Raw genomic sequence first — 20,371 nt, forward strand, 5'->3', positions numbered from 1 at the left:
CAAGCTCTGTTTCGAAGTTTCATCTTAAAAAAACTCATATTTAGCCTCATATACACACGTCTTGGTCCTATGGCATGAAGCTAAGAAACCAAAGCTGGACCCTTCCTCCCATGCAGCCTTTTGTGTTTGACACTAAATGTAGGATACAATGGGGTTTTTGAATGGCCGATAACAAATTAAGGGAAACATCAATTGTAGATTGTAGGTTCGGCTTTAGCCCATTATCTATCCTCACTAACAAAATCAGCCATGAATATTATCACATACGGCATACCTACCAAATTAATGTCTTCAATGGGACGTTGTGGTGGTTGAGTGATGTGCTCTACAACCAAAAGGTTGGGGGTTCAAATCCTACAAGACGCGGGTATTAGTTGGTAAATCAATTACTATTAGTATCGTCTGCTTTTAGTTAGCATTAGTTAAGTCATTTAGTCAACTAAGTCAAATGTTGAGCTATAAATAGAAGATGTAATGCACTAATAATGACAACTAATCCCACTTTCATTTCCTCTCTTCACTCTAATTCCTATTAAGTGTATTTGGAGTGACTACTATTAGCAAGCCTCAAAAAACATTATGTACACAAATGAGACATTAATATAGCATCACAAAACAGATTACATATATGAGGAAGCTGGAATCCTATTGATAGCTTAGGTTTTAAGGGATATGGGCTTCAAAAAAGAAAAGAAAGCATCCCAGTACAGGAGGCGGTGTGATGCGCAAAAACGCCATACTAAAAGCCCCCTAAAGGCACTCACCTCTACTCGTGTCGTGTACATTCACCTTTTAGAACATAGACTCCCCTTCTACTTTTTTTTATCCAACTAATCACAAAACATAGAGCTTAACCTCATAAAACGATGTCTCTAATGGTAAAAGTTGGTTACTCTTCACCAACAATATCATGACACCTGAATGGCTCAATCTCCATTGTTTACAATGTTTGGCCATCCTTGATCTGCTTGCGACTTCACAAAATCAGCCAGAAGTCTTATTTCATCTTCCTGCAAACGAGCTCCAAATGTGCACTGACCCCTCGGTGTACACATCTCTCCAAACCCCTGCATGCAACATGTAACTATAAACACACCATGTATGCAACCCAATGCCCACTGATATTTGGTAAAAACATCTTAAAGATTTCGTTTCAAGATGAAACTTACAGGCATTCTCCCTTTTCCATAATATGTTATCCGGTAAATTTCCTCTTCAGTGTCAATTCCGTTCCTGCGAAAGTACAATCCCATGATGGATAAATTATTGATTTGATAATACAAGTACCAATTAAGAAAATAAAATTGATATTGATAATTTTGGCTACCTTTGAAGATCTTTCAGAAACAGAGTTGCACCCTGAAAGAAAACAATGAAATTTGGGGTTTTTTTTTCTAAAGTAGAAATTAAGACTTAATTTGACTGTCACAACTAACACTGATCTATTGTTTGAAGAAACTCACTCACAGGTTGTAATATGTTTCCACCAGCATCATGACATCCGATGCAAGCACGGTTAAACAATGAAGCTCCTCGTTGTACATCGATTGCTTGGCCATATGACACTATTAAACATGGAAATAATTATAATTAGAGTTAAATGCCATTTTTGTCCTTGTGGTTTGGGTCATTTTGCCAATTTAGTTCAAAGGTTTCATTTTTCACCTGTGTGTCTAAAAAGGTTTCACCGTTGCCATTTTAATCCACTGGGTTAACCTCATCCATTATTTCTGTCAACGAGAAGGGCAACTCGGTCATGGCCGAATTGCCCTTCTATTAACGAGAAGGGCAATTCAGTCATTTTATATGTAATTTTGTTAACTAGAAGGGCAATTCGGCCATGACCGAGTTGCCCTTGTCGTTAACGGAAATAATGGATGAAGTTAACCAGTGGACTAAAATGGCAACGGTGAAACCTTTTTAGACCCAATAGGCAAAAAAAATGAAACTTTTGTACTAAACTGGCAAAATGGCTCAAACCACAGGGACTAAAAAGGCATTTAACTCTAATTATAATTAAGTGTTCAACCAACATGTCTAGCAACATCTGGGGATCACACGAACCCTAATTACAAAATATCTATTCCAATTTCGACAGCAATGAGGGAGTATATCTATTTGTGATATTAGAATACTAGCAGATTATTATAATTGAATGAAATGGATGGAAATTGTTTACCTGGGGGAGCGATGATAGGAGATAAGGCTAGAAATGCAGCGAATAAAGGTGGGGCTAATCTTTGTACAAACTTCAATTCTTGATGTGGCTTCACCACTAATTGGGCTTCAGCTTCTTGCTTCCCCTTTTTCTGAATGCAGAATCAACTCAAATTGGTGATAATATCAGAAATTAAAATCCAAATACTCACGACTACTACAGGTATGTGAATGAGAGAGGTATACCTGATTTGGAGCAGTGGAAATGAAGCTGCTGTTGCAATTGGGGATGGCCGACAGCAGCATTGTATGAGAACCAGAGATTTCGGAGTTTGAAAGTTGATTCTGTTTCTGGGTATCAGAACCGTAATCCGTTTGGAAAAATCTGTTTATGATGTCGGTTTTCATTAGCTTTAAAATCGTGTATTAAAAAAATGTGTAATCCGTTTATGATGTCGTTTTGATTAGTTTTAAAATAAGAGAACCACGAGAGGGTTGTTAGGAACAGGTTGGGTCGGGTCGGGTCTTCGTAATCCTATACTGGTACGGTTGTAAACTCGTGTTTCATACTTGATCCAATTCCCGTCAGATATTAACTACACTAGTTAATGTATAATTTTTTTATGGAGTAAACTGTGATTTTGGTCCCTGAGATTTAATCACTTTTTTCACTTTAGTCCAAATTTCAAACTTTTTGCATTTGGGTCCCTGTGGTTTCAGTTTTATTGTCATTTTGGTTCAAAAGTGAAATCAGGTCATATTTGTCTTATAAAATCCAGCTATTTTGTTCTTTTTCTCAAGGGCAAAATGGTCATTTTAAGCATTAATATATATATATATATAGGCTAGGAGTTGGCTAGAAAGTCCAAATTTCCTAAAAAGTGTAGAAAGTCATAAAACACCAAATTGTCAACGATAAAACACACCAAAAACCCACAAATAACAAAATGAAGATTAATAAAACATCATATATGTGGGTTGTGTATTGTGTTTTGGATGATAAGGCTCTGACTATCGAATAACAAATATTATTGTGTTTTATGTTGATTAGCATGTTGTGTTTTATATTCATAGTTATACGATTGTGTGTTTTAAGTTTTTATGAACTATTATGGTTTGAATATGGTGTTTTAGTAATTTTCACTCTGTTATTTGTGGGTTTTAAGTGTGTTTTATGGCTGAAATTAGAGTGTTTTATGACTTTTTACACTTTCTAGGAAATTTGGACTTTCTAGCCGAACCCCACCCTATATATATATATATATATATATATATATATATATATATATATATATATATATAGGATGAGGATCATTACAGAACACTAACTATTGCGAGAACAACTCTAAAACACTAAATTTTGGGATTTAAAGTACGTATTTTTAAAATTTTATGTTTCTTACATTCATATCTGTATTATATATACATAAAAAACCAAATATTTTAACCTACACATATCCTACATACATGTTGGTAATTTAACCTACACATAACCTACATATGTGTAGGTTATACAAAAAGTAAAATTTTTCCATATTTTGTTTTGAATTCTAGTGTAAGAAATAATAAATCTTATATTTGTAACATTTTCATTTACTTTTTAGGTTTTTAGGATAGAAAAAATAGGTGATTCATTGTGTTCTGCGTGTTCTCGCAATATTTAGTGTTCTGCATAGAACCTTCCCCTATATATATATATATATATATATATATATATATATATATATATATATATATATATATATATATATATATAGTGCAAATATCTATAGAAAACCCACTTTAATTTAGAAAACCCAGGAAACTCAAAGCTCCCGATGTTTTTTTATTTTGAAAAAATTTACACATGTTATATACATGTTTTTAAGGGTTTTGGGCAAAAAAAATCAAAAAAGCGCCGAGTAGATATTTAAAAAAAATAAACAAGTTTTGGTGTAACACATGTTACAAATATGTCAGATGAATGTAACATATGTTACACCAAAACTTGTTTATTTTTTTTTAAATATCTACTCGGCGCTTTTTTGATTTTTTTTGCCCAAAACCCTTAAAAACATGTATATAACATGTGTAAATTTTTTCAAAATAAAAAAACATCGGGAGCTTTGAGTTTCACGGGTTTTCTGAATTAAAGTGGGTTTTCTATACATCCTTCCCATATATATATATATATATATATAAACCTCAAAACACCACTCTCAGATCCCTTCTCTTACTCTCTCCCTCTCTCCTATCTCTAACACCACCACCACCATGAACTCCACCACCGCCACCTCCTCCCCCTTTTCACTAGGGGTGTTCAGAATTCGTTTCGAATTCGAAAATTCGAAATTCGTTTAAATTCGATTCGATTATCAAGAATTCATTTCGATTATAAGAATTCGAATTCTATTCAATTCGAGTCAAGTAAATCGAATACGAATTTATAATTTCAAATTCGATTCGATTCAAAATTCGAATAAAAATTATACATTTTTATTTATTATTTTTATATATAACACATATATAACTTTTATTAGGCTATACTATAAATTATTTTCAAAATTTATTCCAAGTATTAAAATTACCCATTACCAAACCCACTACATGGCTCATAATTAAAACCTAAGCAACAAATCTATCAATAGATTCTAATCCTAAAAATATTATCTTGTAATGTGAAGTGGTTATTCCCGACTTCTCGTTTTGAATTTTAGACTTATAGTACTTAATTTGAAACTTTTTAATATGATATCGTGTTTTATGGCTCCTTTAAAATTTATGCTTCATTTTGATAGTTATTCACATGTTTTTAAAGAATCTAAATCAAAACGAATTTATTCAAACTCGATTCGAATTCGAATTCGAATTTTTAATCGAATACGAATCGAATACGAATTGGGTTTTTTATTCGAATACTAATTCGAATCGAATTCAATAAGTTTTAATCGAATTCGAATCGAATACGAATTCAAGGAAAAATAAAAATTATTTGAATAATTCGATTCAAATAATTCGAAAATTCGATATTCGATTCGATGAAGACCCCTACTTTTCACCATCGCCACCACTACCTCCTCACCACAGCCGCTACCACCACCTCCTTCTCACCAATCTCTAGATATGAATTTCCCCCAATCTGAATGTGAGCCCTAACCCTGCCTAGAACACATCCCCATTGTGTGAGCTGCTTGAAAGGGTTTTAATAGCTGTTGAAATCGGGCGAAGGGGAACTATAACGTTGGACAGTAGTGGTGGGTTTCAATCGGTTTCACTGATATCAAACCCATTTCAATTCCATGATAAAATAGCAAAAGTTATAGAACTGGAACTGTTCGGTCCGGTAACAGGAGGTACGACTTAAATAGGTATTGGGGTTAGCCGGGTCGGTGAGGATGTGGGTTGGTTCAGGTGTAGTCACCAGAGCGTGAAGTGTTGCAGAACATAGGCAGACCTCTTGAAGTCAGGTTTCTCGGGACATCGGTTGAAAGACAGAAGAGAAACAGAGACGTACCTGAGTCGGAGATCGGCTGCGAGTGGTGGAGGTGATGCGGCTGTGGTTGAAGACGGAGGTCAAAGACGACTGCAGGTGGTTGAAAGAGATGAGCGGCGGAGATGATGGTGTTGTAGAGTGTTTCCGGTTCGGAGTGAAGATGGAGGATGGTGTTTGGTGATGGAGAACGGTAGGTAGGGGTGGGGTGGATGAGGCGATGGTTCTGTTATTAGGTTTCAAACATAAAATGGAATTGTGGGGAAGGAGATGGTTCTTTTATTAGGGTTCAAACATAAAATGACCATTTTGCCCATGAGGAAAATGACAAAATAGCAGGATTTTATAAGATAAATATGAACTGATTTCACTTTTGGACCAAAATGACAATAAAACTGAAACCACAATGACCCAGATGCAAAAGGTTTGAGGTTTGGACTAAAGTGGCAAAAGTGACCAAACCTTAGTGACCAAAATGGCAGTTTACTCTTTTTATGTATATAACTATTATAAATTAGGATATAATACATTACATAGATATAAGTATAAATTAGAATATAGGGTAATTTACTTTTTGGGTCCCTGTGTTTTAGTTGTTTTAACCACTTTAGTCCAAAATCAAAATGTTTAACGCCCTGAGTCCCTATAGCCACTTTTCATAACCATTTGAGTCCAATTTTCTTACACAGTTAGAATTTTGTTGTTAAGTTTTGCTAAATGACCAAATTCCCCTATAATTAAAAAATAAAAAACTAATTTATTTAGATTTTCTCTCTCTCTCTCTCTATCTCTTTCAAAACAAGCAACTTTCTCCCTCTCTAAACCCCACTGTAACCAGAAATGTTCCAACAGCATACTCAATGACATCCCATACCCAATCAGCTGCGAAATCCAGCTAAACTGCACCACAAACGGCACCGTTTTAATCGAGGATTTAAAAGTACATCAAATCAAGCCAGACTATATTCTAGTGGGCCTTCCGACGGAGTGTGGCCGTGCCGTGGAAGCCTCCACCGTCTTTACGGTGATCACTACGTCCCGACGTCTGACAACACCATTCTGATGGAAAACTGCACCAAACAGGTTCAAACATGTTCGGTTCCTCAGTCCATGATGCAACTAAACCTGGATACTTATACTGTTATACATACACAAAACTGAACATGAAAGTATACAGTTTCAGCAATTTATCTACTTCTTGTAACACAAAAGATGATGTTTCGTCTGGCGATAAGTATTGATATAATCAAAATCGAACAACAAATCCTAGGGTACCGATTTGCGGATAAGATTAACACAAAACGATGACGTTTCGTCTGGCGATTTTGATAAGAAAAACTTAAATTAGGGTTCGGTTAACCCTAAAAACGGTAATTTGGGGTAAATAAGATCGATGATTGCTTCTAGCTGTGCAAATTGAGTGTAGGTGAGTACTGTGATAGCTGTCACGTGACGTAAAACGTAGAAAAAGACAAACATGAACTTATACCTTGACTCGGCGTAAAACGTAGACAAATTCGAACTTATACCGCCATGTGACGTAAAACACAGAAAAAACACACGCAAACTTATACCGTGACTCGGTGTAGAAGACAAACTTGAAATTATACTAAAACGTATTATAAAGTTGAGGGGTCAAAATCATATTTTTTTAAAGTTGGGGTAAAATCGACAACTCTAAAAGTTGAGGGTACGAAATTAACGATTTAACTTAAATAAAAAAATATCTAACTCTAAATCCTAAAATTTATTAACATGCTGCAAAGTCAAATATATTTTATAAAAAAAACAATTCAATACCTTTTCATACTTTTTTTTTACATTTTTACGGTGGTTGGTTTATTTCACGGGTGTGTTTTCTTACTCTTCTTTACATTTTCAGGGTGTTTGGTTAATTTCATGGGAATTTGAGTGATTATTAATAATTGAGTTAACTGTTATTTTCATCACTGTAGTTTGTTCAATTACAGCAGTTCAGACCAAAGTTTAATTTGTACTATTTTCGTCAATGATATTCTAGTTTCATTTAAAAAGCTAAGATTGAATAGAATAATTGGAAAAACCACAGTTACAAAAAACGCAGTTAACTCGTGTATTTATGAATAGAACTGACATGTTTCAAAAATGTTAGAGACTAAAATAATACAAATTTAAAATTTGGCCCGAACTTACATAAGACACGAAAATGACAATTAACTCTTATCGATTTTATTTGGATAAAATAAATGAAATAACTGATTTACAATTGTCTTTGGTTATCTCGTAAGAAAAAACTGTGCTGCAAATTTTCTGGTATCAAGGAAGTGCCGGCACCGGCGACAATGAGCTGCCGATATATGGCCGCCATCAGCTCCTCTCTGCTACGGTAACACCTCCTCTTTCTCACCCCTCTTCTTCTTCTTATCAATTCTGTTTCTTATTATTTTTCCCAATTTTAAAACCAGGAGCACAATAACTCTCCCAACATTACCCCATTTCAATCCTTTGAAGCCACCGAATTCCGTTCGCCTAATTCAATCAACTTTTCAACTTCCAGTTCGCCATTGTCCACACAGGTATTCAATTTCTCCTTTTCCCCAATTTTTGGGGTTATTTAATATGCGTTTAGGTTACTGAAATTGACTACTATTTAGATTGTATGATGGATTGAATCTAGCTGTATACATATAAGATTGTAATAATCATACTCAAGTTATTTATTTGTACGCCCTGTATATGCATATAATGCATATTTGTGTGGCCCCTCAGGGCAAAAGTGAAAGTGTACTAATTTAACGTTATTTTACTAATTTCGTGAAAATAACGTTAAAAAGTGAGGGACGGTTAATCATGCATCATGTGGTGGCATTGATAGCCGAAAGACAAGGGGGTACATGCACTAATCGGCTTTTGTCCCAATTGTTGAGTGTTATGTGCCTTATGTCCAAGGCTTGATACAAAACTTCTATCGAGCCGGGGGTGTCACTGGAAGCAGCCTCACTATTCATATGGTATAGAGGTAAGGTTGTCTACATCTTACCCCCCTCAGACCCTACCTTTGCTTTGCTATTGGTGCGATTTACTTCACCGGTGAATACGGCATACGCTATATGTATTATTGAATCAATAAACATTGTATTCTTCGTTGAATGCGTGTGTTTATCGTTGTAACTTTAGGAGTAGGTTTGAGCTAGTCGTTCTGAAAATACAACATATTTCCTGATAGAATACATGGATTCACAGTCACTAGTGAATACAAAGTAGTTCATAATGATTCAAAGATAATGTATTCATCGATAAGTAGTTATTGTTTCTCTTTTGAACACCCCTACTCGTTTCATTTTGTTACTTGAATTAGCTAACTGTTTCTATATCTAACGTTTTTTTTTTTTTTATTATTCTTCTTCTTATATTAGGGCCATGTCTCGTGTGAGTGCAACACATGATGAAGAGGCTGCTGCTAAAGCAGCAGCAACAGAAGCTAACAGTGGAGCTCCAACCATGTATTGTCCGGTCCCTATCTTGTGAAATGATTGATGAGTTCATTTGTTTTCTTAATACACCATGCACGAGAATTTAATACTCAATACATGATAATATGTTTAAAGTTTAAACTAAACTTTCAGTTTTAAAAAGCTTCGATATATCGTTTTGCAGTTTCCTAAGATAGGGACCCAAGGGTATCAAAAATGAGAAAAGATATGAAAAAACATTGTTAACTTTCAAAGTCAATCAGCATAAGCAAATCTGCAATCGTGTTTAAAGAACAAAGTTCTTAGAAAAGTTTGATATATATTTGGCGGCTTGTTTACTACACTTTTCTTTTTCTCAAATGTGTTATGACCATCTTCTGGTTCAATTTTATATAACTTAGTAGATTTGAGTTCGTGTCAGATTTGACAAGATTATTTCAAAGGAGATCCCTTCTAGCATTGTCTATGAAGACGACAAAGTTCTAGCGTTTCGTGATATTAATCCTCAAGCACCTGTTCATGTTTTAGTCATCCCAAAGCTCAGAAACGGGTTAACAGAGCTTGGCAAGGTTATTTCTTTTACTTAACTTCCTGTTGCATCTATACTGCTAAATTATGTACTCTTTAATTGTTTTTATTAATATATAGCTACATGTTGAGATACTAATTTTCTCCTGCAATTAATAAGGCTGAACCACGACACGAAGACATATTGGGTCATCTTCTTCATGCATCAAAAATAGTTGCGGAAAAAGAAGGCATTGTTGATGGATTCCGTGTGGTCATTAACAGTGGCGCCTCTGCATGTAACGCTTTAGCTTCTATTTATTCTGAATTTCGTATAAGCTGTTTGTTAACCTGTTGATGATCACATGTGTTGATTTGTATGTGTAGGTCAATCGGTTTATCATCTTCATTTGCATGTTCTTGGTGGAAGACAGTTGAAATGGCCACCTGGTTGATTGACGTTTAAACCATCATTTCACTGCTTCAGTTTTCATTTTCGTAGCTCGTTCCAGGTGGTTTATGTACTACGAAGGAGGGTTTACTGAGTTAAAGTGTATTAACATATAATGTTCGACGCTATATCAATCTCAAGTTCAACAAAATATATCATTACCAGAGGTTTGCTTGGTTCACTATGATGTTTAAGTATTTCATTACGTTTGTTGATGATCGTTCTCATGCAACTTGGGTGTTCAAATCACGAAATCAAACTCTGTTTTATTTATTTATTTATTTTTTTTTGTGAATTTTATGCCTGTTAAAACCAAGTTTGATATTTATGTTATACATTTCGGTCTAATAATGCAAAAGAATATCTGTCTTTCGACATTAGGACGTGAGTCATCATGTGCATATCGATCTCCAGAATGTCATCGTTGAACAACAAACCGTCATTTGATGGACATTGCTTGCTTTATGATGATTCACATAATGTTCCACAAAGGTTCTGGGCCAATGCGGTCCTTACAACAAGTTATCTAATCAATCAGATATCTGCTCTGCTCGTGAATATCCACGATCATCATCAAGAACATGATAAACTTTAATCGTGTGCACTCAAATGTGTATTTCTTGGGTACTCACGAGTGCAAAATTGTTGACCCTGCTATAGTCTATCCCTTCGTTAGGTTATTAATACTTCAATAGCGTTGATATCACTTTCAGTGAGTTGAGCTCGATTTTTTTTTTTTTTTTTTTTTTTTTTTTTTTTTTTTTTTGACAAACCTGAACCTCCTAACACTTAAAGCTTTAGAATCTCTAGATCATTTGATTTATACCACCCTTATAAAAAAGTACAAAACCCAAAGAACCTGGACCCGACCAATTCACAAATGTGTATATCAGGAACTACTGATGATTGTGGTGGGAGGTCATGGTGCCTTTGTTGTCCAGACATGTATTTTTCTTGTTTTATGGTATAATGTTATTGCTACAAATGATGGATTAAGAGAAGCCTTGGTCTTCTTATTATCTTCCTTATATGATTAATACCATGAAAAAATAGCTGAAAACAAGATCCTGAAATGATGGATTAAGAGAAGCCTTGGTCTTCTTATTATCTTCCTTATATGATTAATACCATGAAAAATAGCTGAAAACAAGATCCTGTTATATACAACAAGATACAATTTAACCGACAATAATACAAACTAACCAAATAATGATAATGATAAAACATTAATAACCATTATAATATTCAAACTTAGAGATAGAATAATAATTAACAAAGAATCTTAAAAAAAAAAAAAAAAAAACAACAACAACAGCAGCACCACAACAACAACAATAATAAAGATTGTGAGTGAAGATAAATTCAATTAACAACATAAAACTAGTTGTTGACGTGAATGAAACAACTTTTTGAAAAAAATGGGATTTATGCTAAGAATACATTAGGTAGTGTTTGGTATGGAGTAATGAGAAGCGAAATGGAATGGAATGGACTATGATGAAGGAATGGAAAAAATAGTGTTTGGTTGGTCAATGGAATGGAATGTAATCATCTATTACCTTGTTCATTCCATTTCCTCTAAAATACCCTAGATTCATTCCATCCACCCCATGTTTTTTTCCCACTAAATTCCCTCTTTCACTCTACAACACCTCCACCACCGCTACCACCCACCACCACCGCCACCCATCCATCACTGGCCACCGTGACCACCCACCGTCAACCACCACCACCTTCACCACCCACCACTGTTGCACCACCATTACCAACCACCGCTGCCACCCACCGTCGGTCACCACCACTACCACCCACTGTCAGCCCCGTGTTGTTCTGTCAGTTTTGTCTATCGTTGTTGACTTTTTCTACTACAGCGAATGTTAACTGGGCACGGCCCCGTGCCAAAGCTTCTGATCTTGTTATTTCCTTGCTTTGGATGCGGATGGGGCTTGACGAGTTGTGTCAATCCTCCTTCTTTATATTTATGTTGGTTTTTGTTGTTATTTTGCTCGTTTTGCGCGTTTAAGCTCTTTTAACCCTTTAAATTAAAAAGAAATAAGCTTTTTCCAACATTAGTACCGAAAAAGGGTTTTACGCCGTATTTAATATAATTTATATGTTGTATTTTACGCACATCAAACATAAAGGATGATTTTTGTAATTTACTCTATACTAGGTTAGAAACCCGTGTATTACACGGGTTGAATGTAAAAAATGATATAGTTTATAAATATCTAAATACTTTTATGATTGAAATTACATATTGCATATAATATTGAAATTGAAATGTTATAGTTATAATTAATATATGATAAAAAAGAAAGTGAATTAACAGTGCTTCATTGCTTGATTTTCTTTTTTATCATATATTAATTTAGAATGGAATACATCATTAAGAGATCAGCAAATGGTATCAGGTATAGGTACTGGTCTCAAATTTACTAAATCGGTGTATTTTTTGTACCGGTTCTGCACAGGTATTCACCGGTTTTTACCCTCAAATACCGGTACCGTACCAGTACCGACCGGTACCGAACCGTACCATACTAGGTATATTTGGTACCGGTACCCACTTTTGAGAATTTCGGTAACGGTATTTTTGGTACCGGTTGATACCGAGCTCATCAAATCCTGTAGCAACGCAGCAATGCAAGTAATTGCACCGTTTAGATTACTTTTCATACACACAGTAAGCAAACTGTATTTCGTTTGAATGAGGTATTATATACACAACAACTTATTTTGCTTTCTTTTTTGTCTTTTTCTGTAATAAATGAATTGTAACATGTAAAATTAACTTGAATATTTAGAATATTGATGAGCAAATCGTATCAAATCCTGTAAACGAATCGGCATCGTATCGGTACCAAATTTACTATAACAAATCATTTTCGGTACCAATTTGGTACCCACCTTTTGGCGTTTTCAGAATCGTTACTTTCGGTTCGACACCGGTCTAGCACCATACCTGTATTTATTGATTTTTACCTTCAAATACCATATCGTATTGTACCGAGCATTTTCGGTGCCGGTACCTAATTTCGATGATTTTCCGGATCGGTACTTTCCCTGCCGTTACCGGTACCGAGCTCATCCATATTTTAACGTGTTAGCAACGTAATAACTGAACTGAAAACAATCGAATTTTCAACGTGTAGGACGTGTGAGTCCTATTATTATATATTAGGTTATTTAAAATTGTTTTTTATGACGGAGTGATTATCCTTACCACGTCATTTTATTTATGTTTTGATATTCGTTATCTGTTTGCCGTTGCTGACACGCCTTTTGTAGTCATTGGGTCCCGCCGCAACGCGCGGGCGGAAAATAACTAGTTTTAAATAATTCTTTGTAGTCAACATTTGGTTTTCATTTAATAAATGAACATCTTAATCTAAACTAAATATTTTTAGTCCGTCTCTACTTATAACCAAGACCTAAAATTTTACCATTTGTAACCATAAACAAAATATTTCATGAGTAAACATGGTAACACCTTTGATAATAGAGCACTTAGGCCTACGTTTAAGAGTTAACTTGCACTATTTTCATGCTTAGATCATTAATCTATCTATCTACTATAATAAAAGAAACCAAGTTTTAGACACGTGTCATTCATTTAAAGTATCATCAAATCTATATTTATCTTATATTAATTAAATAAATAAATAATAAATTAATAGTAAATCTTTTAATAAAATATTATCCTCAAATCTAAATTGTTAATTTAATATATTTTTAAAACAAATACCTCTCTTTCCTACTTATCTTATATTAAATATATAAATAATAAATTTATATTAAATGTTATCCTAATTTATTAAAAAAATTATTATTTGGTATACAAAATTATATTTATTCAACTCGTGTAAAACACAGGGTTTTTAAAAATATATTTTTTATTATTTAATATAAATATAATTCTTTTAATTATTTACTATACAAAATTACATTTATATAACCCGTGTAATACACGGAGTTTTTAAAGATATAACTTTTTTTTATCATTTACTATGTAAATTAGATTTATTCGACATGTGTAATACACAGGGTTTTTTAAGGATATATTTTTTTTTATTTTGTTGATTTTTCAACCCGACTATACATGAGTTTTTAAATATATGACATTTTTAGTATTTAATATACAAATTACATTTATTTAATCGGTGTATAGACATGGTTTTTAAAGATATAACTATTTTTTAGATCTATTCAACACGTGTAAAATACGAGGTTTTTAAGGATGTAATTTTTTATTATTTGGTAGATTTATTCAACCCGATTATACACGGATTTTTTAAAGATATGATGTTTTTAGTATTTAGTATGCAAAATTAAATTTATTTAATTTGTGTAATACACATGGTTTTCAAAGATATAAGTTTTTTATTATTTGATATATAAAATTACATTTATTTAACCCGTACACGAGATTCATAAAGATATAACTTTTAATTATTTAATATATAAAATTACATTTATTAATCCCGTATAATACACGGGTTCTAACCTAGTTCATTATAATGTTAACCATTAATCCTTATCCAAGGTGGTTATGTTTAAACTATTAAACTTCAATCACTAAAAACCACCCATTAACATAGTCTTAAAGAACAAATTTATCACATCCACCAATATGTTAATTCTTAAAAGTGTTATCAATCAAAATTATGTTATGTACCGAACCTAGGTCCAAGTATAACGTTCTTATTTTGAACAAGTGGTTTACTTTTTGTTTTAGTGTGCTAAAATAATGAAGATCATGGGGATGCCCTTATCTTCCAGTAACATTTATTTCCATTTTGTTAGGAGTTAGTTTGACATTATTTATTTACTTTTTGTTTAGAAGTGGCTATATAAGAGCCGGAGGTTTTATTATTGAAGATATGAATGAAAAATTATGAATTGAGTTTGAATTCTCTCTAAAGTTCTTTCTGGCTTCCGTCTAATTTCTTTGGATCATTTGATTACGACTTGGTTCGTATCAAATTAGTATAACCTTTTGCATAATAATAAAATATTGGTCACTGCACAAGTTGAAAAGTAGATACATATGAGTTTATTACCAGAAACAAAGATTGGGAGTATATGAAAGTTACAGTGCCTACCTTCTAGTATAATAAAAGAAAAAAACACAAGAAAATATAAAAATCTAAGGTTCACAGCTCCGAAACTCCAATTTGTATAGTAATTCTGAATGCCTATTATTTGAATATTCAGTCTTCTCCGAAACCCCAATTTGTTTTCATTAAAAACAAAAATAAATTAAAAAACTAATAAATAATAACGCCCCCTCTTGTTTGCATCTTGATCACCAAGATATCCATGGCGGATGAGAACTTTATAAGTCTGCAAAATGGTTTGTTCGCATAAATAAAAACCAGAAATGAAGAACACAACAAACTTTAAGTAGATCAAGGAAGAAGACCAGGAAAAGTGTCGTGAGTGAACTGTCGTTAGATGTGGCATGTTCATAACGCAATGAAACAAAAAGAAAAAATAGATCATAAAAAAACTATGATAGTTTATATAATGGGACAAAAAATCACAAGTAAGCACGTCACTCATGTTTCAGAAGAAGGAAAATTGAGTTATATCACAATGTTCAATTGCTGAATGATACTTAGAGAAGTTCAGAAATAACAATTCATATTTAGGGGTTAATTCACATGTTAAACCTTAAATAATAAACCTTCCAAACACTAATAACTAATTATCTAGTTATTATAGCTTTAGACGACTTAAGAATTGTTGAATAATTTTTTTTGTGTGTTAAGGGCAAAAGACTTTTCAACTAACTTAGGGGTAGCCTCTTAATGGTCATTAAGAGGCTACCTCTTAATGGTCATTAAGAGGCTACCTCTTAATGGAACCATTAAGAATTTTATCAATGAGAAGGTAGAAGAATGTGACATGTGATGATTTATCATTCAAAGGTTACCTCATAACCATTCAGACTTGAGGTTACCTCTTATTCATTCAGAGATTTTAAACCATTAAGAGGTAGCATCTGAATGATCATTAAGAGGCTACCAAACAGCCCCTTAGTAACATCTGTATCTATTTGAAGTCGAGAATAAATACTTCATTTTGCAATGTTATTGATAGATTTCAAATTTTCAATCAAGTATAACCCCTTAAATAGCAATTCACACAAAAAACTAAGAATGCTATCGTGAGGTGTATTGGTGAAAACGATCCGGAAATGCAAATCACAACCAAATTGAATTCAATTTCTAATCCATAATACTAACAACAGGAAAAAAAAAATTTAAACACTTCACAATTGGCACAGTAATATTGAAGCTTCCAATATTTCATACAACTGAAGAACTATGAAACATAAAATTGACATAACCACACACCGGTTTTATAATTAACCACCTCTGTTGAAACTGGTCCGTTCTAATTCAAGGTTCTAATCAGGTTTTAATAGCAAAAAATTTCATTAAGCTCTACAACCACTACGAAATTGTACTTATATGCATTATAATTAACCTAACCCTAATTAAAGAATTAACACAAAAAATAAATGATACTTACCTGAAATCTTAAGTTGATAATCACAACTGAGAGTGACAGTAAGAAGTAAATGAGAAAACAAATATAGTTTATTTGAAATTGAAATCTCAAACCAGAAACTATACAAAATCGGGATGAATCAAGTGTTTCGCAAATGGGTTTTGATATGCAACCGAGAAGGAATTGAAAAAGGACACCATATTACTATATTAGGAAGAAATCAAGCAATATGCGGGATTCAGTTTGACCTTTACATTTCTAAATCTCTAAATGGAACAGAAATTGCGTAATATCTATATTGTTTTGTTTACTTAATTAATTATTAATTATTATTTAATTATAATAAATCTCTAAATTACAGAAAACTTTCCCTCTAAAATGTTAAAGATTGTCAAGGGTGTTACATGACAACCCAAGTTCTTCATTTATTAGATAGGATAGATAGATTCATTCACGAGTCTACTTCAAAACAAAAATTACTTTGAAATTATAAGAAATTGTGTGACCCATATATAGTTTACCAAGTAAAATACAATTTGCATCCATGTGTTTTTTGGGTGGAGTCAATTTAAGTTTGTGCGTGCAGGATTTTTCAGTGATGGATCCAGGAATCTTTTCGTGTGGGTGCGGAACATTTTTATAAGATTTTAGGCCCTTCCGTATATAAAAAAAATCGGTTCATATCCAGTCGGATCGGGTCGGGTCGGTTGGGGTAGGGTAATGTAAAACAAAAGAACATTAAGCTAAAATTTACATAATCATTAAAAACACATCAAACGTCGTTACAAACATATTTAAAATGTTGTCGTACGAGTTTTCATTTTTTGAAATCTATGATCTCCAATAGGCAAAACACACTATCCCATTTTGAACTATACTGTAACCATTCCTTATACTCCATTTTGTCGTACTATTCTTCCTTAAATTTTCTTAACTCATTTCCTTGAAACGTAGATTGTGGGAACTCAATATCTCTTGGTTGGCAAGGTCCTCTTAGTAGGTATACCCTTCTAATCTCATCTCGTTGATTCACGTTATATGATAAAATGGCCTTGCGATCATGAGGATCCGAAGGAAGAGTATTCGCATCAACGAATTTGGAAGATGATTCAACCCTTTTCCTCTTGAGAAACCACGCCGTAACGTCCTTACTCATGGTTCCTATCACAAACAAATTGTTCCATAAGTTCATCGCCCCATAACATAATTTTCAATTTTAATTTTCAACTATTAAGCCCTAGAAATCATGTAATGTAAGTTGTAATAACCCTAAAAATCATCTAAACAACCATAAACAACATCAAAACACAAAAATAAATCAAACCTATTTAACATCTTTATAACCCTTTTTCTCCTAAAATAACAACTAAAATCATCAAAATAACAAAGCAAAACCAGCATCCTTAAAAAGCTTAGGATTTCCGGTGAGTTTTGGTGGCTGTCGGCGGCGGATCATGGTGGTAAATGGCTACTGTTGGCTGTTGTTCCTGTTGTCGCTGGCAGTGGAAGGCAGATGCGAGAGAGAGAGGGGGGGGGGGGGGGAGGGAGGGAGGGAGGGAGGAGGGAGAGAGAGAGAGAGATAGAGATAGAGAGAGGGAGTTGTTAGTGGGCTTGGTTTATTTTAATATAGGTTGAATTGAATTGGGTTTGGTTAAACGGGCAAGGAATAGTGGGCTAACTTATGTTTAATGAAATATAGTGGGTAAAGGGTATTGTGTTAAGTTATAAATTAGTTATTTTTTTTTATAAAAATATGTGTTTACAATCTTTTTTAATAAACTAACGATTTTTTTTCCTAAATGGGGCGAATGAAAATTTCCAAGGGGTTCGAGTGAAAAGTTCCAAGGGGTGCGGATAAAATTTCCAAGGGTTGCGGTCGAGATTTTACGCGGAAAATCACATTAATTTTTTTTCAAGGGGCGCGCCCGCCCGCCCTCCCAAGCCGAAGGGTGGGTCCACCCCTGGGAATTTCATGCCTGAAACCGTTTTGTTTGAAATTCGCTACATTTTGAGTCCTTTTGTCAATTTGACCTTTTGAAATACAGCGAAAAGACCATCTTACTTATTACCCTCAATGTGAAAGGTCTTTTTTTTACCGCTTATTATTATTATTAGGGAAATTGACCTGTAATAATCCCTAGTAGACGTGATTGGCAGTCCCACTTTTGACTATTCCCCTTGTCAGTCCAACATTTCACCTATTTTTCCTCAACCGGTCCCCTGTTAAAAAAACATAACAGAGTTAAGTTTTTTGCCGAATTACAAACAGATATTTTAGGGCTTTTGATCAGAACGACGACACGAGTCCATTGATGTAAAACTTACCTCGAAACAGTGTCTCAAACGACGAAAACGGTACTTCAACTCGGTGTTTAAACTTTCAATTAGCAAAAATCAAGTCGTTTGAAGCACTGTTTCGAGGTAAGTTTTAAATCAATAGACTCGTATCGTCGTTCTGATCAAAAGCCCTAAAACATACGTTTGTAATTCGGAAAAAAACCTCCGTTAAGTTTTTTTTAACGGGGGATCAGTGGAGGAAAAATATATGAAAGGTTGGACTGGTAGGAGGAATATTCGAGAGTAAGACTGCCAATGGTCAACTATGTCTAATAGGGATTTTTACAAGCCTATTTCCGTTATTATTATTATTATTATTATTATTATTCAGAAATCATATTCAACAATAGATCTTCAAAATTCAAAATAAAGCTTCAGTTCATCTTCAAAAATTCAAAATTCACCATAACAAATTCATCGCAATTTACCATGATCAACGTCATCTTCCTTATCCTCTCCTTCTGTAACCTTAATTTCCAACATCATCTCCCTCACCACATCATCAAGATCATCTTATAGCAATGTCTAGCGACTTTATTGTAGATGTTTCGATTTCATGTACTCTTTATATACCGGTGAGTAAAGCACAGAAATCCTAATTTAGGTATTCACAATTTCTAACATGGTATCAAGTCTGCGATTCTATTCCATTACCATCGGCCTATAACCCTAATCAGTTTTCTTTTTCAATCAATTCTGTTGTTAATCCCCTCTTTCCTTTTCTCTTCCGCTGCTCCTCATGATTAAAAAAAGAAAAGAAAAACAAAGTGGGGATAGAAATAAAACATTTTAATTCTTCAATCTTACTATTACCAATGAAGCACTACGCACACATACTTTGTGATCATTCTCTACGTAATATTAGTTTTGTACTTAATGTTCCTTGCTATATATGTCATTCCTATGGAGCGTTGACTTTGTGGGTGTGGGTGGGTTGTTTGAACGTCGGCTGTCTATTACATTATTCGTCTGTTTAGTTAGCTTCGAGCCCGCCTTTGTTGAAGTAGACGCGTAATGGATAATGGGAACGACCGGAGGGAAACTTTGGCCAAAACTTAAGAATCATATCGTTTAATTGCTACACATGTGAAATGTTTCCATACATATTATTTAATGTCACAGGAAATGTTTAAATATTGGAGCAAGTGGCATTGTGGTGGATCGAGACGAGTGGATATCTGCTCTGACCAAGTGTGTATATGAATAAATCGGCCACTTGATCATATTTTTTAATTATAAATTTTGTTATGCCTTTGTTTTCTTTTGTTCACGATTGTGAGATATGATCTTCAATCTATACACAATTTTAGACTTCTCCACTTCACATAAGTAGAAAAAGAAAGAAGGATAAAAACAAAAAGACAAAAAAAAAAAAAGAAGAAAAAAACTAGACAGTAATATTGGAAAACCATGAAATCATGAAAAATTGAAAAGTCAGGAATCATAATTTTACTTTTGAAATACCGTTACATGCCCAAA

At 33.7% G+C, this 20,371-nt stretch overlaps 2 protein-coding genes and 1 long non-coding RNA gene across 3 annotated transcripts; 1 reads left to right on the plus strand and 2 right to left on the minus strand.

Moving 5' to 3' along the window:
- Positions 1 to 562: 562 nt before the first annotated feature.
- LOC110903778 (cytochrome c6, chloroplastic) lies at positions 563 to 2,586 on the minus strand. Its single transcript, XM_022149564.2, has 6 exons — positions 2,404 to 2,586; positions 2,180 to 2,309; positions 1,468 to 1,565; positions 1,328 to 1,359; positions 1,170 to 1,233; positions 563 to 1,067 (listed from the first exon to the last, which is right to left on the minus strand). The coding sequence occupies exons 1-6, from the start codon at positions 2,563 to 2,565 to the stop codon at positions 927 to 929; spliced, it is 627 nt and encodes a 208-aa protein (XP_022005256.1). The 5' UTR covers positions 2,566 to 2,586; the 3' UTR covers positions 563 to 926.
- A 5,269-nt stretch (positions 2,587 to 7,855) lies between these two features.
- LOC110903777 (14 kDa zinc-binding protein) lies at positions 7,856 to 10,331 on the plus strand. The gene is made up of 6 exons (XM_022149563.2): positions 7,856 to 7,991; positions 8,071 to 8,181; positions 9,022 to 9,108; positions 9,500 to 9,647; positions 9,767 to 9,884; positions 9,973 to 10,331. Exons 1-6 carry the CDS (start codon positions 7,948 to 7,950, stop codon positions 10,038 to 10,040), a joined length of 576 nt encoding a protein of 191 aa, XP_022005255.1. The 5' UTR covers positions 7,856 to 7,947; the 3' UTR covers positions 10,041 to 10,331.
- A 4,738-nt stretch (positions 10,332 to 15,069) lies between these two features.
- LOC118486656 lies at positions 15,070 to 16,762 on the minus strand. Its single transcript, XR_004879365.1, has 2 exons — positions 16,577 to 16,762; positions 15,070 to 15,382 (listed from the first exon to the last, which is right to left on the minus strand). It is a non-coding gene; the product is annotated as an uncharacterized LOC118486656 (long non-coding RNA).
- Positions 16,763 to 20,371: the final 3,609 nt, after the last annotated feature.

This window comes from Helianthus annuus, chromosome 14 (assembly GCF_002127325.2).
Source record: "Helianthus annuus cultivar XRQ/B chromosome 14, HanXRQr2.0-SUNRISE, whole genome shotgun sequence".
Classification (NCBI taxonomy): domain Eukaryota; kingdom Viridiplantae; phylum Streptophyta; class Magnoliopsida; order Asterales; family Asteraceae; genus Helianthus; species Helianthus annuus.